This window comes from Coenobita brevimanus, chromosome 65, assembly GCF_032717465.1.
Source record: "Coenobita brevimanus isolate Jiangsu-jjx chromosome 65, ASM3271746v2, whole genome shotgun sequence".
NCBI lineage: Eukaryota > Metazoa > Arthropoda > Malacostraca > Decapoda > Coenobitidae > Coenobita > Coenobita brevimanus.
In genome coordinates, this window is record NC_137018.1 from 43,175,170 (window position 1) to 43,198,837 (window position 23,668).

Here is a 23,668-nt window from a genome sequence, read left to right on the forward strand (position 1 = left end):
TGTAAAGTGAAGCGACTATAAGAAAATGTTCTGGAAAGAGGTGAAGAGAGTAAGACAGGGTGGAAGTGAAGTTAGCAGGGAAGTGAAAGATAAAAATGGTAGATTATTCGTGGAGAAGGGAGAAAAAGCGAGCAGATGGAGAGAACACTTTAAGGAATTGTTGAACATAGAGGATGGAAGTGATGCGAGTATAAGTGGCTTGGAGAAGGAGGGAGGTGAGAAGACAGGAAGAAATCAGTAGGAAAGAAGTTGTGGAAGCAGTGAAGAAAGTTAAATTGGGGAAAGCCCCAGGAATTGATGGAGTGTATGGTGAAATGTTGAAGCATGGGGGAGAGATAGTAGTAGAATGGATGTGGAAGATGTGCAGATTGGCCTGGGAGGAAGGTAGAGTTCCGGAGGATTGGAAGTCAGGTATAATTATTCCCTTGTACAAAGGAAAGGGGAAAAAGATGTGTGTGGTAATCATAGGGGCATTTGTCTTCTTAGTATAATAGGAAAAGTGTATGGTAGGATACTTATTGACAGAGTTAGAGAAATAACAGAGAAATTAGTTGGAGAAGAACAGGGAGGCTTTAGGAAGGGAAGAGGTTGTGTAGATCAGATATTCATTCTTAGATCTTTAGTGGAAAAGTTTCTAGAGAAGGGAAAGAAGTTGTATGCGGCTTTCATGGATTTGGAGAAAGCATATGACAGGGTGGATAGACAAGGATTGTGGAAAGTATTAAGAATATATGGAATAGATGGGAAGTTGTTGAATGCTGTGAAGAGTATGTATGATGGTGCTAAGGCTGCAGTGCATGTGAATGGTGAACTGAGTGAATTTTTCTCTTTGAAGGTTGGATTGAAACAGGGATGTGTCATGGCTCCATGGTTGTTTAATCTGTACATGGATGGGGTAATAAAAGAGGTACAAGGTAGGGTAGTGGATGTTGGGGTGGCCCTGGTGAGAGAGGGCAGTGTTTGGAAACTCCCTGTACTGTAGTTTGCAGATGATACTGTGTTGCTGAGTGAAGATGAAGGGGAGCTGCAGGGCTTGGTGGATGAGTTTGGGAGAGTGTGTAAGAAACGGAATCTAAAGGTGAATGTAGGGAAGAGTAAAGTGATGGCCTTTGAGAGAGGTGAAGTCAGTGAATGTAGAGCGAGGTTGGATGGTGAGGATTTGGAAAATGTGAGTATGTTTAAGTTTAAGTACTGTACTTGGGTACTGTGATGAGTAAGGTTGGAGGTTTGGAGGGTGAAGTGCTTGAAAGGGTACAGGAGGAAAGAAAGGTTGCTGGTTCCTTGAAAGCAGTGATAAGAAACAGGGAAGTGAGCATGGAAGTGAAAAAGTTACTTCATGACAGTATTGTGATACCAACTCTAATGTATGGAAGTGAAGCTTGGACGTTGTTGGAAGGGCACAAGTCAAGCGTGAGAACAGTGGAAGTGAGTTATTTAAGAGAAGCCTGTGGAGTCACGTGGAGAGACAGGTTGACAAATGAGGATATAAAGGAGTGTTGTGGTGTGGATGTGGATGTGATAGGAAGTGTTAGGAGGAACACACTGAGGTGGTATGGCCATGTGGAGAGGATGGAGGGTGAAAGACTGACGAAGAGAGTGTATGTGAGTGAGGTGGAGGGGAGGAGAGGGAGGGGGAGGCCGAGGATGAGATGGAGGGATGGGGTGGAGAAGTATATGAGAGAGGGGAGTGTGAGTTGGGAGCGGGCAGTGAAATGGCGGGGAACAGGGCGACATGGAGGCGGTTTGTTTGTGGCCACCCTGAATGGGATTGGGGCGTCTGGCAATAGGTAGATAGATTATTTTTGTAGATTGTTTTGTGTTGTTTACTGATAGTGAATGAGGTCTCAGCCGAGTTTTGTTAATTTTTATGAACTGCAAAGTGGGGAAGTTGATGTAAGTGAGACTATGATAGTTATTAAGAAGTGGTGACTTGCAGTGTAATTTATTAGTAAATGGAGGGAGACATAGATTAGTTTAAGATTTTGTTTAGGTTTGTGCAGTGAAAGAATAGAGGAGATTTTTTTTTTTTTTTTTTTTTTCCCAATAATGAATGGAGGAAGGAAAAACAAAGGAAAAAAAATAAGTCCATGTGCCTAAAGGCATCCTCCATTCATAAAATACTTATAACAATTGGATTTAAAATCTAGAGGATTAAATGTATGTGGGAAGCAACTCCCAGGAAGTGAATTCCAGAGAGTAGTAGTTCTGGGGATAAATGAATTTTGATAAGCAGAGGTTCTGCATTGTGGGGGAGAGAGTGTGAGTTCATGGGTGCTCCCAGCCGCCCGAGTATTTTAGGAGAAAATGTGAAGGGGAGGCACAATTGAAGCCAGTTAGTTAGAGCACCTACGGTAAAAATATCGATAAAATAGTGGTAAAGAAGCAACATCTCGACGTACTGATAACGGAGGAAGGTCCTGCGTTATGGCAGGATTAATCTAATGGCTTTATTCTGAATTTTGTCCAACTGCCTCAGTGCAACCGCTCCACATTGACTCCACTGTGGTGAACAGTATTCGATCTGAGAACGCGCATGACTTTTGTATATTGTGGCCATCTGCTCGTCAATGAAGAACTCACGAACTCTGTGCATTAGTCCCAGTTTTTTAGAAGCATTTTTAGCAAGGGATGTAACACAAGCTGTCCAGCTTAGGTTGGGGTTTAGAGTAACACCTAGGATATCATTTGTAGTGGATATGGGAATACTGACATCATTTAAACTTATGTGAGAGTCTGAGGGATTCTTTCTATTGGAGAAATTAATGTATTTAGTTTTCTGAGCATTAAATGAGACCAGATTCTTTTTTTCCCCATTGATTAATTTTAGAAAGGTCCTGGTTCAGAGAAATTGCTGTGTTTATTTGGGAATTTATAATATCAAATTGTGTAAAGGAGGTACTAAATGTGAAAGAACTATGTGTATTGGGTTGTGCGTGACAGATAGGAGGTAATTTATATGAATGAGAAAGAGGGTTGGCACCAAAACTGATCCCTGAGGTACACCAGCTTTTATGAAATGAAACTGAGAAAAAATTCCATCTACCATGACCCATATTTTTCTACTATGAAGATAAGAAGAAATTAGAGGAACCAGTGATGCAAGGCCATAGTGTGACATCTTAGACAATAAGGCCTGGTGCCATACTCTGTCAAATGCTTTTGAAATATCAAGTGCTACTGTGTGTGTTTCACCATGTTGGTCTATTGTTTTGTTAATCTGATGGGTAAGAAGGCAAAGAATATCTACAGTTGAACGTTCCTGTCTAAATCCATACTGCCGATCACTGATCAATGTATTGATTTCTAGATGCTTGACTATGTGTTTGTTAATTAGTGTCTCAAAAACTTTACCAAGAATGGAAGTTATTGCAATTGGTCTTTAGTTTGATGGATCAGAAGTTGCCCCCATTTTAGGAACAGGATGGATATTTGCTTCTCTCCAAGGGGCTGGAAAAATTGAGGTACGGATGCATAAGCAGAAAAATTTTGCTAATAAAGGAGCCAACACTGAGGAGCAATTTTTAAGTACTATTGAAGGAATTTCATCTGGACCAGTGGCTTTGTCTGCTGTGCTGATAGATTCTGTAATACGGCTTGTACGTGTCTGGTGTGAATCATGAAAGGAGGTGATTGAGGGGAATCAAAATCAAGTACAGGAATATTATGATTTTCTGAATTTAGGGTTGAGTTTGTTGAAAAAATGTCAACAAAAAGGTTGGCTTTTCCGCATGGGTCTTTTACTAAATTTCCATTGGGGGACTGTAACGGTGGAATGGAAGAAGTGGTAGTGAAGTTAGTTTTGAATGAATTAAGGGTTGACCAGAATATTTTGTTATCATTTGGATTGTTTAGTAGTTTGTTAGCTTGTCTGTGTAGAAAGTTTGATTTAGAAAGATTGATAATAGTTTTTGCATGGTTTCTGATATTTTTATAATAGTTAAAGGCTTCTTTGGTTTTGGTCCATGTATAAGTGTAGTAGTAGTAGTAGTAGTTGTTCCCTAGGCAGTCTGGCCGAACAGCCCTGAGTCCCTTAGGAAGGCCATGGCCGAGACCGGGCTTTCCCATAGAGCTCTCACAGAGTGTATGTTGTGTTGTTGGCGTAGGTGATTGTGTGCAGTGCAGTCTTCCGTAATGTGCTTAATAGAGTGGGGTGCTGTATTGCATCCTGGACAGGCATCAGCGACAAAGTCATCCAGCTTCTTCTGGTAGCTTAAGAGGGCTGGATGGTGCCCACATCTCAGCCTGGCCAGGTGGACCCTGTCCTCACAAGGAAGATAGGATTCAGAAGGGTGGATGTCAGGAGGCCATGCATGCAGCTGTGTGTTGTCTTTAAGTGACTGAATGGAGCAGCGAGTGATCTGAGTGTGGATATGCTTCTGGAAGCTGGTTGAGGGGGGAGAGATGAGAGTATTTGTGTATGGTATCGTGTGCTGGGTGTTGTTTTGATGTTCCTTGGTGTGGGTGGATGTGCTGCCATGTACTGTAGTGGATGTTGTGGGGTTGTGGAGACTGCAGCAAGAAACTGGGTGCCTCTCATGTCTAGGTGATCCTTGACTTTGAGGACCTTGGTTTCTTGATGCAGTGGTCTGTTGGTGTAGTAGCTCTGCAGCCTGTGATTATTTTTAGGGCCTTGTTCTGTATGGTCTGTAGAGTGTTGTAGTGTGTTTTGGTGAGGTTAGAAGCCCAGGCAGGGCTTGCATAATTCGTCATTGAACGTATGTATTGTTTGTATACTGTGGTGGTAGTTTCTTTGTTGTGTCTGAATGTTGTATGGGCAAGTGACCTCAAAGCATTGAGTCTTGGTGTTATTTTATTTTTAATGTTTGTGATGTGTTGTTTAAATGACATTGATGTATTGTATGTTACACCAAGGATTTTGGGGGGAGGGGTAGAGGAGTGTTGTTTATGGTGATGTATAAGTGTTATAGGTTATTGTTTGATGTTCTGTTACTCTAGCACAATTGTGATCAGACCATTTAGGAGAATTACATCTTCTGTAACTATGATGGGGAATGAATGATTCCATGCCGACTCTAATGAAATCCTGTATGTGGCCCAATGTGGAATTTGCATCATGGGAGAAAAAGGAGGTCCAAGGAACATCCATGAGAAAATTTTGAAGTCCTTCCCAGTCTGCCCTGTCGTAGTGTCATTTAGCCATCATGACAGGTTCAGAGCAGGAGTGTGTGGTAGGTGTGAAACTGGTGGCCTGAATCAGACAATGATCAGAGGATCTGATGAGGGACTTCACTTCGACATTATAATTATCAGAATTGGTTGTTAGAAACAAGTCCAGTAGGTGGGGATTTTGATGGGGGTTGTCTGGTACACAGGTGGGTTGACTGACTAACTGGGTGAGATTAAATGAGTCTGCAAATAGCTCATATTTAAGACCAGAGTCATCAGTTCTGGGTGAATAAGTGAGCCATTTGACATTATGGACATTAAAATCACCCAGAATAATAATTTCTGATGCAGTATTAATGTTGAGGACACTTAGTTGTGAAGACAGAGAGTCAAATAAACCCGGCTCTGAAGGGGCATTAGGGGAACGATAAACACAACAGAAATACTTAATTTTACCAAAAGAATTTAATTTGTATATGGAATAGTCAAAAAAAGGACAATTAAATTTAGTAATCTTCTCCAGGGCAATTTCTGATTTAGCAAGGTAACATACGCCTCCTTTGGGTCTGAAAATTTGAATCAAGATATAACCAGGAAAATTAAATCTAGCTAAATCAGAGGTGGAGCTGACTTGTGTCTCTGTCAGAAATAGCAGATCAGGGGATCCAAACTGGAGGAAATTTTGAACAGAGTTGATGTTGGAGTGAAGTCCCCTAATATTGCAAAACAAAATTTTACTGCACTGATGAGCAGATTTAGGGCGCCGCAACACTGGAGGTGGCACAGTCGCTTGATGACGACCGGGAGGGCCCTGTGCAGACAACCCAGCCCTGCCTGTGGTGATCACCCGAGAAACCACCGCACAGTTTCCCAGTATAGCAGCAGCCATGGTTCTTTTTATGGGGGGAAGAACAGGGATGTGTTGTGGAATGGGTATGATATGTAATGACAAGATCGGTGTTTTTTGGAGAGAGGATAGCTGGTTTAAGGTAATGTAATATAATGTGGATGTGTGTGTTGTGTAAAGAGGGCAGCCTGATGCCCTTTGGTGTGTGAGGCAGAAAGATGTGTAACCAGCTACCAAGGCCTAGGAGAGAAAATGGAATCCAGGCTATTCCTTGAGTCTCCCATAACCTTGGCGGTAGTACTTCCTTGGGCGGGGCTGCCTACCCCTACTACACACAATGAACAAACAACATCATCTTCTGGACCTCTCTCACTCTGCTGAATTTTCCCCATTCAGTTTTCCTGGTTACTGTCATGTCACCAACATTCGTAACAGAGGTGGCACTTGTTGATATTTCTAATCTTAATATGTTGTTGACAGTCATGAACTTCACTTCTGCTAATTTTGATTGCTCATTGTACAAACTAAATTACCATAGTATAACCAAATATATCTTTAGTTTATCACTCCTCCAGTGCCATATCAAAACCCAGTGTATATGACTCCATATCCATACAGTTGACCTACCTTAACCACATCCTTGCTACTGAAATTACCATGTTGGGCAATTTTAATGTCCTTAATGTAGAATGGTCATTACATTCTGCCAGGACTGACGATATTGGTCTAGATTGTGAGCTGTTTCCGGAATCATTTAAACTCACACAACTGATAAAACAACCAACCAAATAACCAGATAATCTTGACCATTGTGCCTGTTTCTTGGACCTATTCCTGACAAATAGCCCAGATCAATTCAGGACAGACGTAGTCACCTTGTGGATCCTCCAACCACAATCTCATCAATGCCTCATTCGTCAGTTGGCTCAAACCACCTCATTTGGAACTTGTTAGGGTGACCAGATGGCACTCTGATGAGGCAGACTGGGATGATATTCCTTGGCAATCTTTCTTCTCCACTGACATCAATTTCACCCAGTCCCACATTAATGACAATACAAGTTAGTATGGAATTGTTCATACTCAGTCAACAGTTTACTAAAATATCGGACTCCCCAATATGATTCAACAGAAATTTTGCCAGAATAATAACCCAAAAGGCTTTTGCATATAACTGTTACTTAAAGTAAAATTCTGCTGAATCCCTAAGTCAGTTTGAATATACTATAAATTAGAGCTGGGCACCACAAACGGAAATGCACGTCCGCAAAGCATATCCGCAGACCCAGAAAATTACCTTCCGCAACCGCAAGTCTGCAAACTTTTTGAAATTTGCGGTTCCACAGATTCAAACGCAAATGCAAACCATTTGTATCCCTTTCAGTACCACGGCATCAGTTTCATTTTATTCTGGATATCATTAGAAGATATTTTTAAGCCTAGGATATTTTTCTCAATCAAGGGGTTAAAAATCATCTCTAGATACTCATCCACTACTGTTATATCTTTATTTATTCTGACTAAAAATAGGTGATTTTATGACGTTTGGAAATTCTCTGTAGTACCAAATAGGATATATAAAATTATATTTATAGTAAAAATAATATATATATATATATATATATATATATATATATTTCCGTAAGTGTAATGAGTAAGGATGGAGGTTTGGAGGGTGAAGTGCTTGAAAGGGTACAGCAGGGAAGAAAGGTTGCTGGTTCCTTGAAAGCAGTGATAAGAAACGGGGAAGTGAGCATGGAAGTAAAAAAGTTACTACATGACAGTATTGTGATACCAACTCTAACATGTGGAAGTGAAGCTTGGACATTGTTGGAAGGGCACAAGTCAAGAGTGAGAGCAGTGGAAATGATTTATTTAAGAGGAGCCTGTGGAATCACTTGGAGAGACAGGCTGACAAATGAGGATATAAAGGAGCATTGTGGTGTGGATGTGGATGTGATAGGAAGCATTAGGAGGAATACGCTGAGGTGGTTTGACCATGTTGAGAGGATGGAGGGTGAAAGACTGATGAGGAGAGTGTATGTGAGTGAGGTGGAGTGGGGGAGAGAGGGAGGGGGAGGCCGAGAATGAGATGGAGGGATGGGGTGGAGAGGTATATGAGAGAGGGGGGTGTGAGTTGGGAGCAGGGCAGTGAAATGGCGGAGAACAGGGCAACACGGAGGCGATTTTTTTGTGGCCACCCCGAACGGGATTGAGGCGTCTGGCAATAGATAGATAGATAGATTTCCATATATACAGCAGAACCCCGGAATTCATACACAGTTCATTCCTTGTGGCTGTACGAGTTGCAAATTGTTCAAAAACTGAATAATTTTTTTCCATAAGAAACAATGTATTTTGCATTAATCCGTACATAAAACCACTTCGCCCCTACTTGCTTTAAATTCATCACCTTCAGCACTGTTTCCATGGGTCTTTCTTAAGATCACCAAGCAACTGCTTAGCTTTTTCAGAAATTATTGTTTCAGAAACACTCTAACCAGCCAATTGTTTTTCATTAATCCACACTAGCAATAGTTTCTCCATTTCTTCAATAAATGATGATCTATTCACAGCAAAAGTAGTCACTCCTTTGCCACATTAGTCCCTTTTATTGCTTTTTGTTCTTAAGTATGGATGAAACGATAGATTTCTCCATACCATAATGAATGGCAAGATCGGAGACACAGGTTCCACTTTCAAACTTTGCAATGAGTTCTTTTTTCAGCTCAGTTGTTGTTCGCACTGCTTTTCTTTTAGCTCCAGCTGATTCATTAATCTTCTTAGGGCCCATGATTATGTACAATTTTCTAACGAAAATACGTAATTTATCACAAAGTTTAATGGAGCCTGTATGACTGATGCATAGCTGGTGGAAGACAAAGCTGGACTGGCGACCACATGGCACCTATGATGCTGCGTATCTTAGTGCAAATAGCGGATCGCTGTACGAAAACTGGAGCGATTTTTGGACAGTATATATATATATCCATATATATATAATTATGAGGGTTACATCCCAAATCCCCTCACTGGTTCTTGAAATTCACTAATTCTTGACGCCTTCCTGAAAATGACATTTACCCATAATTGCATTGCCTATGAACCACTGACACTGTGATGCATTACCCATAAACACACGTTTCTTGTTAAATCTGTTTTCCCATTGTTTTTCGCTGTTCAGCTGTGCCAACTCTTGTGCGATTCATCAATGTAATGGCGGAAGGGATTGTCGTAAGTTTTTACTAAGCCTAACCAAACTTAGTTTAACATTACCCAGTAATTTAACCAAACCTAACTGAACCTATCTATCTATCTGTCTATTGCCAGATGCCTCAGTCCATACTGGGTGGCCACAAACAAATCGCCTCCATGTCGCCCTGTCCCCCGCCATTTCATTGCCCTGCTCCTAACTCACACCCCTTCTCTCATATACCTTTCTACTCCATCCCTCCATTTCATCCTTGGCCTCCCCCTCCCTCTCCCGCCCTCCACCTCACTCACATACACTCTCCTCATCAGTCTTTCACCCTCCATCCTCTCCACATGGCCAAACCACCTCAGTATGCTCCTCCTAACGCTTCCTATCACATCCACATCCACACCACAACGCTCCTTTATATCCTCATTTGTCAGCCTGTCTCTCCATGTGACTCCACAGGCTTCTCTTAAATAACTCATTTCCACTGCTCTCACTCTTGACTAGTGTCCTTCTAACAACGTCCAAGCCTCACTTCCATACGTTAGAGTTGGTATCACAATACTGTCGTGTAGTAACTTTTTCACTTCCGTGCTCACTTCCTTGTTGTACCCTTTCAAGCACTTCACCCTCCAAACTTCCATCCTGACTCATCACACTGAACCTACAGTTGGGAAATTGGGAAACGAAATCCACCTGTGAGTATGCAGAATATATTTCTTCCATTGCGCCGGAAACAAACGTTGGTATGGCTTAATGTGTAAACCCCTCAATGGCTGTGGGTTCAGAAATTTGCATGCACCTATGGCTGGCCCCGGAACAATTTTTTTAAGAGTTCTAAAATCAGTTTATTTTTCTTCAAGATGTGAAAGAATTGTCTGGTGCACCTAGCAATGTGTTTTTTAGCTTCCTAAACCCATCCTGTTATTCACTATGATTCATGAAAGAATTCATAAAATTACGGTGCATGTGCCATATGGGCAAAAACATCTGAGACCTGACTGCTTGGGGTGTTATCTTAGGGTCATGTAAACATACCAGTGACCTTCATTCCTTTCCCATAATTGTTCACAGTTTTTTAGAGCTCGCACTAACTCGATGTCACTAATACCGGTACTATTGAGGGTTGTTTAATGCCAGAGGTTATTAAGGGGTTAATGGAATACATTATTGTTTGCATCAATACTCTCTCTTTCACATGTACACACAAAAATGAACAAAAGAGTGAGTGCGAAATGTACCTATAACTTTCAGCAGAAAGACTTTACCAGTTCAATTCATATTCCTTCAGTTTATTTTCTGTATTTTTTTTTTTTTTTTTTTTTGAAGAAGAAGAACTTGCTAATTAGAGAAGTCGTCAAATATGAGTTCGGCAGTTATGGGGTTCTGTAGTATTTTCAGTATTATTATATTAGCATATTAGACTGTTTTTACAACAAAACAAGGGTAAATTATTCACTATTGCAGATGAATTAATTATTACACTTTACAGCTCACACTTGACAAGTTGACACACCAGTCCACCTCTGTTCCTCGGCTTTAACCTCCTCAGACCTCACTCCTGTCACAAACTCCTCCAGCAACTGAAACAACTCCATGATGAGCAGGTCCATGTTGCCCTTTATAAAAACAAACTACTCAGAGTTCTTAGAGGTCAAGATGGTTTGCAGGCAGGTTTGTGTTTGCGGAAGTACTGTACTTCTACAAACGCAGAACCGCAAATTTTCGTAAAATTTGCCGCAAGTGCAAATTCACAAACAAAATCATACTTCCACAATTGCAGAATTTGCGGTTTGGGGAAGTGATAGCAGAAGTGCCCAGCTCTGCTAGAAATCCTGCAAAAGTAGTAATAGATCTTGGCAGATCAAACTCTTCACAACCAAGCATCCAAACTAGCAAATAATCCTAATGACAATAGAATATTCTGGTCAACTCTCATTTCTTTCAGTAATAACTTTTAACATGTAATTATCCATTCCCCCACAAAAATCTTCACACAGAAACAGTGTAAATGACCCTTGTGGTAAAGCTGACATTCTTGCCAGTACCATACATTTGCCAGATATTCAACCCTAGAGGAAATCAGTCAGATTGTTCTTGTACTAGAACTTGACTCTCCTGTAATTGCGTTACAAAAGATACTGACCAGATACATAAAATATAGCCTTGACAGTGTACCAGCCAGCAAAGCTCCAGGTCCAGATGGAATTCCTCCAATAGTTAGTTTTGAAAAAGTGTTCCCCAGACCTTGGTCCTGTTCTTGCTAAATTATTCAGACTGTATGCATACATGAATGTTCATTACCTAATTCTTGGAAAGAAGCCAACATTCACTTCCAAAGAAAGAAAGATGTCAGTTCCAAAGAAAGGAAGTTCCTCTGATCCTCTGATTACAGACCAATAACTATCACATGTCTTAGTAAAGTATTTGAGATTGTCTTTATTAAGCACAGTGTTAAACATCTTGAATCCAACAACTTAATTAGTGACAGACAGTATGGTTTTTGCCATGAAGATCCACTGTTGATATGCTCTCCCTTTCTCGTACAATCCATCAGTCAATCGACGAACATGGAGAAACCCATGAAGTTGTCCTTGATCTTTCTAAAGTCTTTGACAGAGTGTGGCACCATTCCCTGCTGTCCAAACTCCCTTGCTATGGCCTATCATATTGTACCTTGCTTATTTCTTCATATCTCAGTAACAGAAAGATGAGAGTAAAGGTACAGTAGATGATGTATATTCTAATTTCCACTCAATAAATGCTGGCATGCCACAAGGATCAGTCCTGGTTCCAACCCTGTCCCTCATTTATATGAATGATCTCTTGTCTGTCACCCATAATCCCATTCACTCAAGTGCAGATGACTCCATGCCTCACAGTTCTTTCACACTTAGACATCCATGCACAAAGTTTGATATCTCTTTTGCCTGACTCAGCACACCAATCTACATAAATCAAAACTTATTTAAGATTACTGAATGGAGACAAAATAACATTGTCTTATTTAATGCTAGGAATACCAAATACAATAAACCTTCACCATAACAAATCCTGATATAGCAGACATCAGATTTAACAAATGCCACGAAGCCTACCTGACTCTCATTGGCTAGAATTGACAGTGGTCATTAATTGGGGTGCAGTGGGGTGCAATACATGTGCTTCCTACCTTTTTTACTCCAGCCTGACCTGAAATTGTCCTTTCCTCATTGTAATTGTTGCATTGTAATAACAAACTGTAATACTGTATTAGTCATGAAAAAGTGCTGATAAGGATGTGAAACAATCTGCAAAATGGTGAAATTATTGACCAGGTTAGTGAAAAATGGGTATAGTTTACATTTTTAGTACTAGAATGTGCTGTTTTAGTATTTATTTTCAAACATGCTTGAAATTCCACCTTGGGAGTGGGGACCTTCAGATATATCAAACTATTGGTTTTAACAAACCTGGCTTTCTCCCAATTAGTCCTTAATAGTGAGATTCTACTATCCAGTTTGCTAATTGACAGATAATGCTGGTTCCTATATTACTTTCAGTGCAACCAGTATTCCTGTCTAAAAGTAATTAAATTCTTGGTGTTTCACCTAATAACACCCTCAGTTAGACCTCACATTAGATCACTTGCTAGAACCGCCTCAGAGAAACTTGGAATATTGTACGGCATCCATAACTTCTTCACTGACAAGCAGTGTGCTATAATTTCAGGAGTCACATGCATTCTCAGCATGAATATTGCTCACCCTAGTGGAGTGAATGTGAAGAGGTTTCACAAAAACAATTGGACAAAATTCTGAACAAAGGTATAAGAATAAATAATAACTCAGCAATTTCAAATGAACTACCAGTACCTCCCTTACAGGTAAGAGGGAATATTGCCTTCCGTGCATTATTTTACGGATTCTTTTATGGCATATGCTGAGAGGAAGTTGCATCCAGTGTGCCACCTCTCCATGCCTACCCCCAGGCTACACAGGATATCTGGTGATGCTCATGACTGGACTGTCACATTGCCAGAACTTCTGCCAGTCAGAATTTCCTTAGTCCCCGAACTGCTTCTCTTTGGAACTTGCCTGACCAGTTTACTGTATTTTCCTCACATACTTCAACTTACTGTACAGTAGTTCAAGTTTAACTTTTTTTTTTTTTTTTTTTTTTTTTTTTTTTAATGAATGGGGGACACCTGTGTGTGTGGATTTTTTTTTCCTTGTTTTCATTAAAAAAAAAAAAAAAAAAAAGTGATTTACAGGAGATAAATAGCCATTGTTATGAAGGATGTGTCGCAGAACTGAAAGATGAGTAGATACAGAGGCTGCAGCAAGGCAGGATGAAGGAGTGTTCATACTTATATTCATGTATGACTGTGAGCCTGGCATAGCATGAGTTTGAAAAGAGAACACTGGATGTTGGACCAGAAGTATGGGAGTCTGTTGACCAAGGGTAGAGGAGAGTGTTCTTAGATATATTGTGTTGTAATGACTGGCTTGCATGTGTCAAACATCAGCAGGCATCTCTGCAATTCATGTTCAAGCCATGTTTCAGAGGTCCTCTAAAGCACCTAATCTGTAAGGCCGAGCAATGCCACTTTCTGTCTTTCAGTCACTTCGTTAGGAGACCCACCCCCACCCATTGTTTCATGCATGGGTGTAGATGTGGCAGGCTTTTTGAGAGTAGGGTGAGAAGTCCATCCATCCATCATCCATTCCTGTGTTGCCCCATGAGGAGCGTAGGAGCCCGGGGCCAGGCAAGTTGATCATTATATATAAGATGAGAGTGACCAGCCTCACTCATCCCTCAGTGGCATTACGTGAGCAATAAACCCCAGAGCATAGTCCAATTGGTGCGCCTTAATTACCCATTAAACCACCAGGCGCCATAATTTGGTTACATGGTTACCACCTAGCATAGTAAATGGTTTCCTGGTGTACAGGAAATTATTTGCCTTGTCACTCAGTGTAGAGTGACAGAAGGAAGGGGATAGAATGAAGGAAGGAAAGACAGAAGAGGAAGAAAGGAAAGAAGGAAGGAAGAGAGGAAAGGACAGTCACACAACTGCAGCAATACATTGAGTGAGTGGAGGGTGAGAAGTGCATATAGGAATTGTGTGTAGTGGCTGTGTTTGTGAGTGAGATTCTTACTGTATGTCAGCAAGGAAGCCATGACAGTGTGAAAATGTAAAATTACATTAAAGGACATATTAGTGTACCATTTTTTTATATATATCCCCAGGTGGGACTGAACCCAAATCAGGAGAACTGGTAGCTTCACTCACTTCCCAATTATTATTATTATTTTTTTTTTTTTTTTTTTTTTTTTTTTTTTTTTATGTGAGTGAGAAGGTTATATGTGTGGGTTTAAGAGTTAGAGAAAGTGTGAAAGACCAAGAAGATGGCTTGACATGGAAACAGAATTATTAAAAAAGTGAGTCATGGAAGTTGAAGTAAAATCTGTTATGAAGATTGGAATGGGTGGAGTTTATTCTTCACCCCACAGGCATTGCAAGAGTGACTTATTTTCATGAAGCATTTCCTGATGCAGGCATTATTCTTGTTGAATGGAGCAGAGAATCTTGAAAGCTTGACTGATGAATGAATGGATCTATGGCCTTTACTGGACACTCAGGTGCTATTTCTACATTTGTGTGTGCTTTTTTTCTTTTCTTTTTTTATTTTTTTTATTTATTTTTATTTTTTTCAGGGTATGTGATGGAGATATTTGTCATCCACAACAGCCGTGTCTTGCCGTACATCCTCGACCCAAACTTTGAAGGGCAGCTGCCTGTTATCCCAGCCCAGGTAACTTTTGAAAAATCCATCAGAGACACTGAGAAGTTTGCTTAGTGCATGAAGTAGGTTTTTGAAAAGAAAGTCTGATCCCCTGAGGGTTGACCTTAACAAATGGACTGCAAGACATTTCTCTCTCATTTTAGCAATGAAACCCTCTCACAGTTCATCACCCTTCCTCATATACTCTCTCTCTCTCTCTCTCTCTCTCTCTCTCTCTCTCTCTCATTGCCTCTTTATCTTCCTGTTGGTCTTTTTCTCTCTACTATCATCCATCCTGCTCTCATATGGGTGACCACCTCCAGGTATTTGTTTATTTTTCCAGTAACAGGGCAAAGTCTGAGTCACAGTCACTTTTACTTGGTAACCTAAATTGTGTGGAAAGGAAGAATATGATATTTACGGAGGCAAATCAGGTGCAGAGGGAGAACTGGGATATTATAGGTGAGCAGTGTGTAAAGAATGATGAAGGAAGGGTAGTGGTGTACAGTGGGGATAATAAAGACGCATGGAGAGAGCATTATAACCGGTTGTTGAATGAGGAGTTTGACTGGGACAGGGAAGGTTTGGAGCCAGAAGATTCAGTGTTTGGCCCATGGCTTTTGATTGACACTGCTACTGTGAGTGAGGCAATAGGCAGAATGCCAGTGGGGAAGGCAGCAGGTGTGTCTGGGTTGGCTGTTGAATTGTTGAAAGCCTCAGGAGATGTAGGAGTGAGGTTAGTCACTGGCCTGATAAATATGATTATATATGAGTGTGTTGTCCCAGATGATTGGCTGAAGAGAGTAATTGTAAATGTGTACAAGGAGAAAGATGATGCTCTGGAAAGAGGAAATTATAGAGGTATAAAGCTTTTAAATCAGATAATGAAGTTAATGGAGAGAGTTCTATAAGGTATGATTAGTGAAAGAGTGAATATTGATATGATACATTTTGGATTTATGCCATGCAGGAGGACCACTGATGCCATATTCATTGTTCAACAGCTTCAGGAAAAATATATAGGAAAGAAAAGGGAAGTATATTTTGTTTTTGTTGACTTGGAGAAGGCCATTGACAGAGTCCCTAGAGAGGTGGCAAAGTGGGCAATGGGAAAGCTTGGGATCGAGGAGTTGCTGGTTAGGGTGGTTTTGGTCGTGTACATGGGTGCTTGCACCCAGATAAGAGTGAATGAAGATTTGAGTGATGAGTTTTCCATGAATGTTGGTGTGCATCTGGGGTCAGTTTTGAGTCCCTTGTTGTTTATCATGGTACTTGAAGCCCTCCCACCTGACTTCTAAAATGGACTTCCGTGGGAGATGTTGTACATTGATCATTCAGTGTTGATTACAGAGAATGAAAGGGAGGCGGAGGAAAGATTTAGGAAGTGGAGAGGTGGTATGGGGCACAAGGGCGTAAGAGTAAATGCAGATAAAACAAAAGTGATGATGTCTAGGGTTGGTGGTGGTACTGTCAGAGAAGAGGGAGAGTGGCCATGTGCAATTTGCCACAAGGACGTGGGAACTAATTCCGTCCTGTTCAGTGTTCGAGATAAGTGGGTGCAAATGAGATTTACTGATATTAGAGGTAGACTGCAAGATAATGCTGATGTTATGCATGTGGCGTGTAGGGGAGAGCAGATGGAGATTGTCAGGCATGAAAGGATTGAACTTGCTGGTGAGTCTCTTGAGTGTGTGGAAGAGTTTTTTTTTTTTTTTTTTTTTTTTTTTTTTGGGGGGGGGGGAACGTGTTATGTGCTGGAGGTGGGGCTGGAGCTAGCTTTGTGGCTATGTGAGGAGTGGTTGGAAGAATTTCAGGGGGGTGTACAGTAACATGTACGGAGAGCCCTCTCCTGACACTGAGAGGGCTCTCCGTACATGCTACGGGATCTTTGTATGCAGCATGTGTCAGGATTGTAATGCTGTATGGTAGTGAGACCTGGGTAGTAAAGGAAGAGGATATTCACAGGCTTAGACATACAGAAATGACAATGATTAGGTGGATGTGCAGTGTGTCCCTGAGTGCAAGACCTAGGGGGCTGGGTTTACAATGGAAGAGTTGAGAAGTAGGATGGGACTGGAGTGTATTGGTGTTATGACGAGGAGAGGTAGATTGAGGTGTTTTGGGCATGAGGAGAGGATGGGGGATGATAATTGGGTGCAGAAAGTGAGAATCGCTAATATTAGGGATGGTGCTGTGAGGGTTAGCCCATAAAAGACCTGGGACAAGGTCATTAAGTGTGACCTCAGGGTTTAAGAACTGAACAGGAGGCTACCAGACATCATGCAGCATGGAGAACCACCATTAGGTGACCAAGGCCGACACATGCAAGCATGTTGGAGCCTTCAAAAATGAAACAAAACAAAACGAATAACATCAACCTCTGCATCATATTCTTCATGGTTTCTTTTTTTTATCCATTTCATCCTCCATGGCACTTGACTGACACTTCTGAATTAGCTTGATTAAAAATTTTTTACACTTGGTTTATGTGCCTGTGACATTGTCCACAGTTCAGTACTGTCTGTTCATGTTGGAACTTATTTACTGCTGTGCAGTTCTTTATATACTCCCATGTTTACTTCTTTGCTCTTTTCATTGCTTTTTATGCCCCTGCACTTCCTTCTTTGCTGTACCTTTTCCTTCAGTTCTTTCTCCATACCATCATCTTTCACAACACAGCCTTCACCTCAATAGGGTTGGAAAAACAAGGTTAGGTTAGGTAGGATTAGGCATGCTTTGGATAGTGATAGGGAGGTAGACAGAGGGACAGTTAAGGATGTAGCTCTTAATAATCCAGTCCAGAGGCCAGTGGTGGTAGTGTAGGTGAGGTGAAACCAGATCACCAGGCAGATTAGTTAAACACTAATGTTTAATGATATTTGTGGTAAGTGGGGGCACTCACCATCCACTCACTCAATGTAGTGCTACTCACGGGTGTCTGCCCTGTCCTCTCCTCCATCCTTCTTTCCTTCCATCTTCTTCTGTCTTTCTTTCCATCATTCTTTCCTCGTCTTTCTGCCTGCGGGTGACTTTACACTCCCTCTTCTGTCTTTCATTCCTTCATTCTTTCCTCTTCCTTCTGCCCGTGGGTGACTCTACACTGAGTGACAAGCCAAGTGGTTTCCTGTACACCAGGAAACCATTTACTACGCTGGGTGATAACCATATAACCAACTTTTGGTGCCTGGTGGTTTAGCGGGTAATTATTGTGCTCCAATCGGATTGAGCCAGTGAAGGTTTATATCCAAGGGATGGTTGGGGTTTATTGCTCAGGTAATGCCACTCAGGGAAGAGTGAGGCTGGTCACTCTCATCTTAAATGTCAGGACCAACTGCCTAGCCCTGGGCTCCAACGCTCCTCATGGGGCAACATAGGATTGGATGATGGATGGATGGATGGATTTAATGATATCTATCTCAATCTATCTCGTGCTACACGGGCATCTGGTAGCGCTCATGACTGGAATGTCACTCAACCATATTGCAGAACTTCTGCCTATCAGAATTCTTTCATTCCCCGAACTGCATCTCTCTGGAACTCGCTTCCCCAGAGTTGTTTTCCTCCAAATTTCAACCTACAACTGTTCAAGTCTAACTGTTACAGACATTTTATGAACAGAGGACACCAGTAATCTGGTGTACAGATTATTTTTTTTCTCCATTTGTTTTTCCTTCCTCCGTTCTGTTATTTAAAAAAAAAAAAAAAAAAAAAAAATCTATTATCATCTTTAAACATACATGGGGTTTCATACTCTTGGGATTTGTGGTGGAAAGATCATATTACATCTCTTGTAATATCTGCATCCAAGAGATTTGGTGTACTAAGCCAACTCTGTACCTTCTTTACCCCTGTGCAGTTGTTGACTTTATACATGGGTTTTCTTCATCCTTGTGTAGAGTACAACTCTCATGTGTGGGGTGGCTTCCCACTCTTCTCAACACAGTGAAGTCAAAGGTTTTTGGTCTTATTAACTCTCCTCCTCTTACTGGCTGTTTCAACCTCTGTTTCCTCACTGCACTGTTGCATCTTTATCTCTTTTTTATTGCAACTTCAGTGGTCACTGCTCCTCTGAACTATTTGCTTGCACCCCTCCACTACTACAGCGGGCCCATAGCACCTGTCTAGCAACAAACTCTCATCCCTTTTCTGTCCAACTCACTAGTGCAAGAGTTAACTACTACTCCCAGTCCTTCATTTATGCAACAGGTCAGCTCTGGAACTCTCTCCCCCTGTTTGTATTTCCCACTTCCTATGATCTCCAGTCTTTCAAATGCAGTGTGTCCAGGTATCTTGATATGAACAGATCTAGAATTTGGCTCTGTGTTGTATTGTTTTTGTTTCTTCCTGGAAGGAGTGGTTTGCTGGCTCCTGGCCTTTGGTTTCTTCTTCCTTGCATTTAAAAAAAAAAAAAAAAAAAAAAAAAAAAGGGCAATCAGGGGATTTGTGGGAGGATGGGAGAGTCACATTGGTGGCTTGTGGGAGTGTCGCCATATCAACTGAGGATTTAAATGATTAAACAGGACTCATTTTAGTTTGTCTACTATATGTAGCTGTACTATGAATATTATGTATATGATAGTGAGAAGCATTATTTCAAAACGAGATGAATTAATTACTTATGCAGCTACTGAAAATTCCAGCATAATCATGATTACAGAATTACGGCTAAACCTTCTTAACAAGCATCTTCCATCCATCCATCCATTGCCAGACGCCATGTATCCCAAGTGGGGTGGCCAAGGGCTTAGAGTTAATTGTTTCACAGGGAGGGGCACTAATCCTCCACCAACCCCACTTGACACGTAGGGATGCCAACAGCATCTGGTGTTCTCAGGCGGTCACCCATCCAAGTACTAACCAGACCCAACGTTGCTTAACTTCGCTGATCGGATGGGAAGCGGTGTACTCAATGTGGCATGGCCGTTGGCATCTTATTGAAGAATAATCGCTTCAAAACTTCAAAATATTTTAAAAATCACAAATGCACAAAACCCACAGGGGACTTCTAATATGTATTAAAAACCACAAAGTGCAGTATGGGTCAGTGAATCAAATGTTGAAAAATATGATTCTTTGTACTGTATGTCAAAATTTTCACAGAGTAATAAACCCTCTCTTTTCTATGTAATATGTTGACAATTAGTAATAAACCCTTTCTTTTTTGTATAATAGATAGACTACCAAAGTTGGATGAAGAAAAATATAAATTTTTGTACAACTACATAAAATCATTCACAAATTTGGAGAGACTTAAATAATCCAAATATTGGTTGGAAAAATTTGTATGCAGACAAAGAAGGGAACAGTTGTGAGAACTGCTGCAGCTAGACAATGCATTTTTAAGTCAGGCAGTGGATACATTGACGTGTGGTAGTAATATACTCAACCTTTCCCTAGCAACAGGTACAGTATTGTCCTAATAAATTTATGTGGTGTTTGTTAAAGTTTTAGCAACAGCAATCATAATATCATTAGACTTGAAATTAACATAAACCGTAAGACGAGCACTAATAGACTCTTACAGTACATTCTAACTTTTAAAAAGTTAATTTTGATGATACTATATATATATATATATATATATATATACTGTATATACAGTAAAACCTCTACAGTTTGTCATCCTTCAAGTTGGAAGCCTCTACAACTCGGGAAGGCTCCAAAATATTCATTTAAGAAATCAAAATTCAAAAATTCCCAAAAATGCACACGTGAGAGGAAGAGAGTCAGCAAAAATTCCCCTAATTCGGTAAGATGCTGAGTTGTACAGTAATGTTTAGTGTTTAGTTCCCCAGTACTGTATAGTACAAATGTTAAATACATTACAGTAATGGCCTTTATAGTGTTAATTATGCTTTTCATAATGTACAGTGTCAAGTACAGTACAGTAAAGGTGTGCCCAAAATTGATTTTGAGCCCCCCTAACACCTCCAAAAACTACCAGAAGTTCTCCTCCATGCCTGGAATACACCCTACAACTGCATGGAATCATGGTAAGGCAGCTTTTACTGTCTGTTGTAAAAACTTTTTATTTTTTTTTCCATTTTTTTCCATTTTTTCCTTTTTTGTGTGTGTGTGCTGGGGGGGAACTTAAAGTTCATCCCTACAACTTGGCAAATTGGCTAACTCGGCAAGGCTTGCACATGTATTATGCCGAGTTGTAGAGGTTTGACTGTATATATATATATATATATATATATATATATATATATATATATATGAGCTATTTAAGAGGAGCCTGTGGAGTCACATGGAGAGACAGGCTGACAAATGAGGATATAAAGGAGCGTTGTGGTGTGAATGTGGATGTGATAGGAAGCGTTAGGAGGAACACACTATGGTGGTTTGGCCATGTGGAGGGGATGGAGGGTGAGAGACTGACAAGGAGAGTGTATGTGAGTGAGGTGGAGGGGGGGAGAGAGAGGGGGAGGTCGAGGATGAGAGAGGGATGGAGTGGAGAGGTATATGAGAGAGGGGGATGTGAGTTGGGAGCAGGGCAGTGAAATGGCGGGGGACAGGGCGACTAGGAGGCAATTTGTTTGTGGCCACCTCATACAGGGTTGAGGCGTCTGGCAATAGATAGTCTGTCTATCTATCTATTGCCAGACGCCTCAATCCCCCTACCCTGGGGGTAGGTACCCCTGGGGGTAGGGGGGGTTTTCAAGAATACTCCCCCAGTATCCCTGCTTGTCGTAAAAGGCGACTAAAAGGGTTGGCGGAGGGTTAGTGCCCCTCCCCGGAAAACAACTAACTAAAAAAACAAACAATAAGCCTCAGCAATGGATATATATATATATATATATATATATATATATATATATCTATCTATCTATTGCCAGACGCCTCAATCCCGTTTGGGGTGGCCACAAACAAATCGCCTCCAAGTCGCCCTGTCCCCCGCCATTTCACTGCCCTGCTCCCAACTCACACCCCCCTCTCTCATATACCTCTCCACCCCATCCCTCCATCTCATCCTCGGCCTCCCCCTCCCTCTTCCCCCCTCCACCTCACTCACATACACTCTCTTCGTCAGTCTTTCACCCTCCATCCTCTCCACGTGGCCAAACCACCTCAGTGTGTTCCTCATAACGCTTCCTATCACATCCACATCCACACCACAACGCTCCTTTATATCCTCATTCGTCAGCCTGTCTCTCCACGTGACTCCACAGGCTCCTCTTAAATAACTCATTTCCACTGCTCTCACTCTTGACTTGTGTCTTTCCAACAATGTCCAAGCTTCACTTCCGTACGTTAGAGTTGGTATCACAATACTGTCATGTAGTAACTTTTTCACTTCCATGCTCACTTCCCTGTTTCTTATCACTGCTTTCAAGGAACCAGCAACCTTTCTTCCCCGCTGTACCCTTTCAAGCACTTCACCCTCCAAACCTCCATCCTTACTCATCACACTACCCAAATACTTAAACGTAATCACATTTATACTGTATATCGTTTTTGTTTTTCATTTTCATTTTTGAAGGCTCCAACATGCTTGCATGCATCGGCCTTGGTCACCTGATGGCAGCTCTCCATGCTGCACGATCTGTTGCAGCCTCCCTATTCAGTCCCTTAACCCTGAGGTCACACTTATTGACCTCGGCCCATGTCTTTCTCAGTCTACCCCTCATAACCCCACTCCCAATATTAACACTTTTCACCTTCTGTGCCCAATTATCATCCCTCATCGTCTCCACATGCCCAAACCATCTCAATCTACCTCTCCCTATCACAGCACGAATACACTCCAGTCCCATCCAACCTCTCAACTCTTCCATCGTAAACCCAGCCCCCCAGACCTTGCATGCAAGGATTCATTGCACATCCACCTACTCGTTGTCATTTCTGTACGTCTGAGCTTGCGAATAACCTCCTCTTTTACTGCCCAGATGTCGCTACCATACAGCATTACACACCTAACACATGCTGCATACAAAGACCCCTTAGCACATAGGGAGAATCCTTGCAATTACAGAAGAGGCTACAGCTCCCTGAACTTCTTCCAACCACTTCTCATCCTAGCCACAGAGCTAGCTCCAGCCCCACCTCCAGCACACAACATGTCTCCTAAATAACAAAACTCTTCCACACACTCAAGAGACTCACCAGCAAGTTCAATCCTTTCACGCCTGACAATCTCCACCTGCTTTCCCCAACACGGCGTGCACATAAAATCAGCAGTATCTCGTAGTCTACCTCTGATACCACTACATCTCTTGTGCACTCATTTATCACAAACACTGCACAAGATGGAATTACTTCCCACGCCCTTGTGGCAAACTGCACATGGCCACTCTCCCTCGTCTTTGACAGCACAGCCACCAACCCTAGATATCATCACTTTTGTTTTATCTGCATTTACCCTTAAGCCCTTGTGCCCCATACCATCTCTCCAATTCCTAAATCTTTCCTCCATCTCCCTTTCATTCTCTGCAATCAACACCAAATCAGCATACAACATCTCCCACGGGAGTCCATTCTGAAGTCACATGAGAGGGCTTCAAGTACTATGATAAACAACAAGGGACTCAAAACTGACCCCTGATGCACACCAGCATTCATGGAAAACTCATCACTCAAATCTCCATTCACTCTTACCTGGGTGTGAGCACTCACATACATATCCATAACCACCCTAACCAACCACTCCTCCAAGCCATTGCCCACTTCACCACCTGTCTAGGGACTTTGTCAAAGGCCTTTTCCATAGCAACAAAAACAAAATGC

The 23,668-nt window shown here is 41.5% G+C and overlaps 1 protein-coding gene and 1 non-coding gene across 2 annotated transcripts in view; one reads left to right on the forward strand and one right to left on the reverse strand.

Moving 5' to 3' along the window:
• LOC145405085 (uncharacterized) overlaps positions 1 to 23,668 on the forward strand; it is a 143,943-nt gene that overhangs the window by 40,395 nt on the left and 79,880 nt on the right. The window contains exon 5 of the mRNA XM_080276596.1: positions 14,874 to 14,971. Coding sequence (XP_080132722.1) covers positions 14,874 to 14,971 — 98 coding nt within the window. The remainder of the gene's footprint in view (positions 1 to 14,873; positions 14,972 to 23,668) is intronic.
• Positions 19,751 to 19,869, reverse strand: LOC145405172 (5S ribosomal RNA). Its single transcript, XR_013898274.1, has one exon. It is a non-coding gene; the product is annotated as a 5S ribosomal RNA (ribosomal RNA).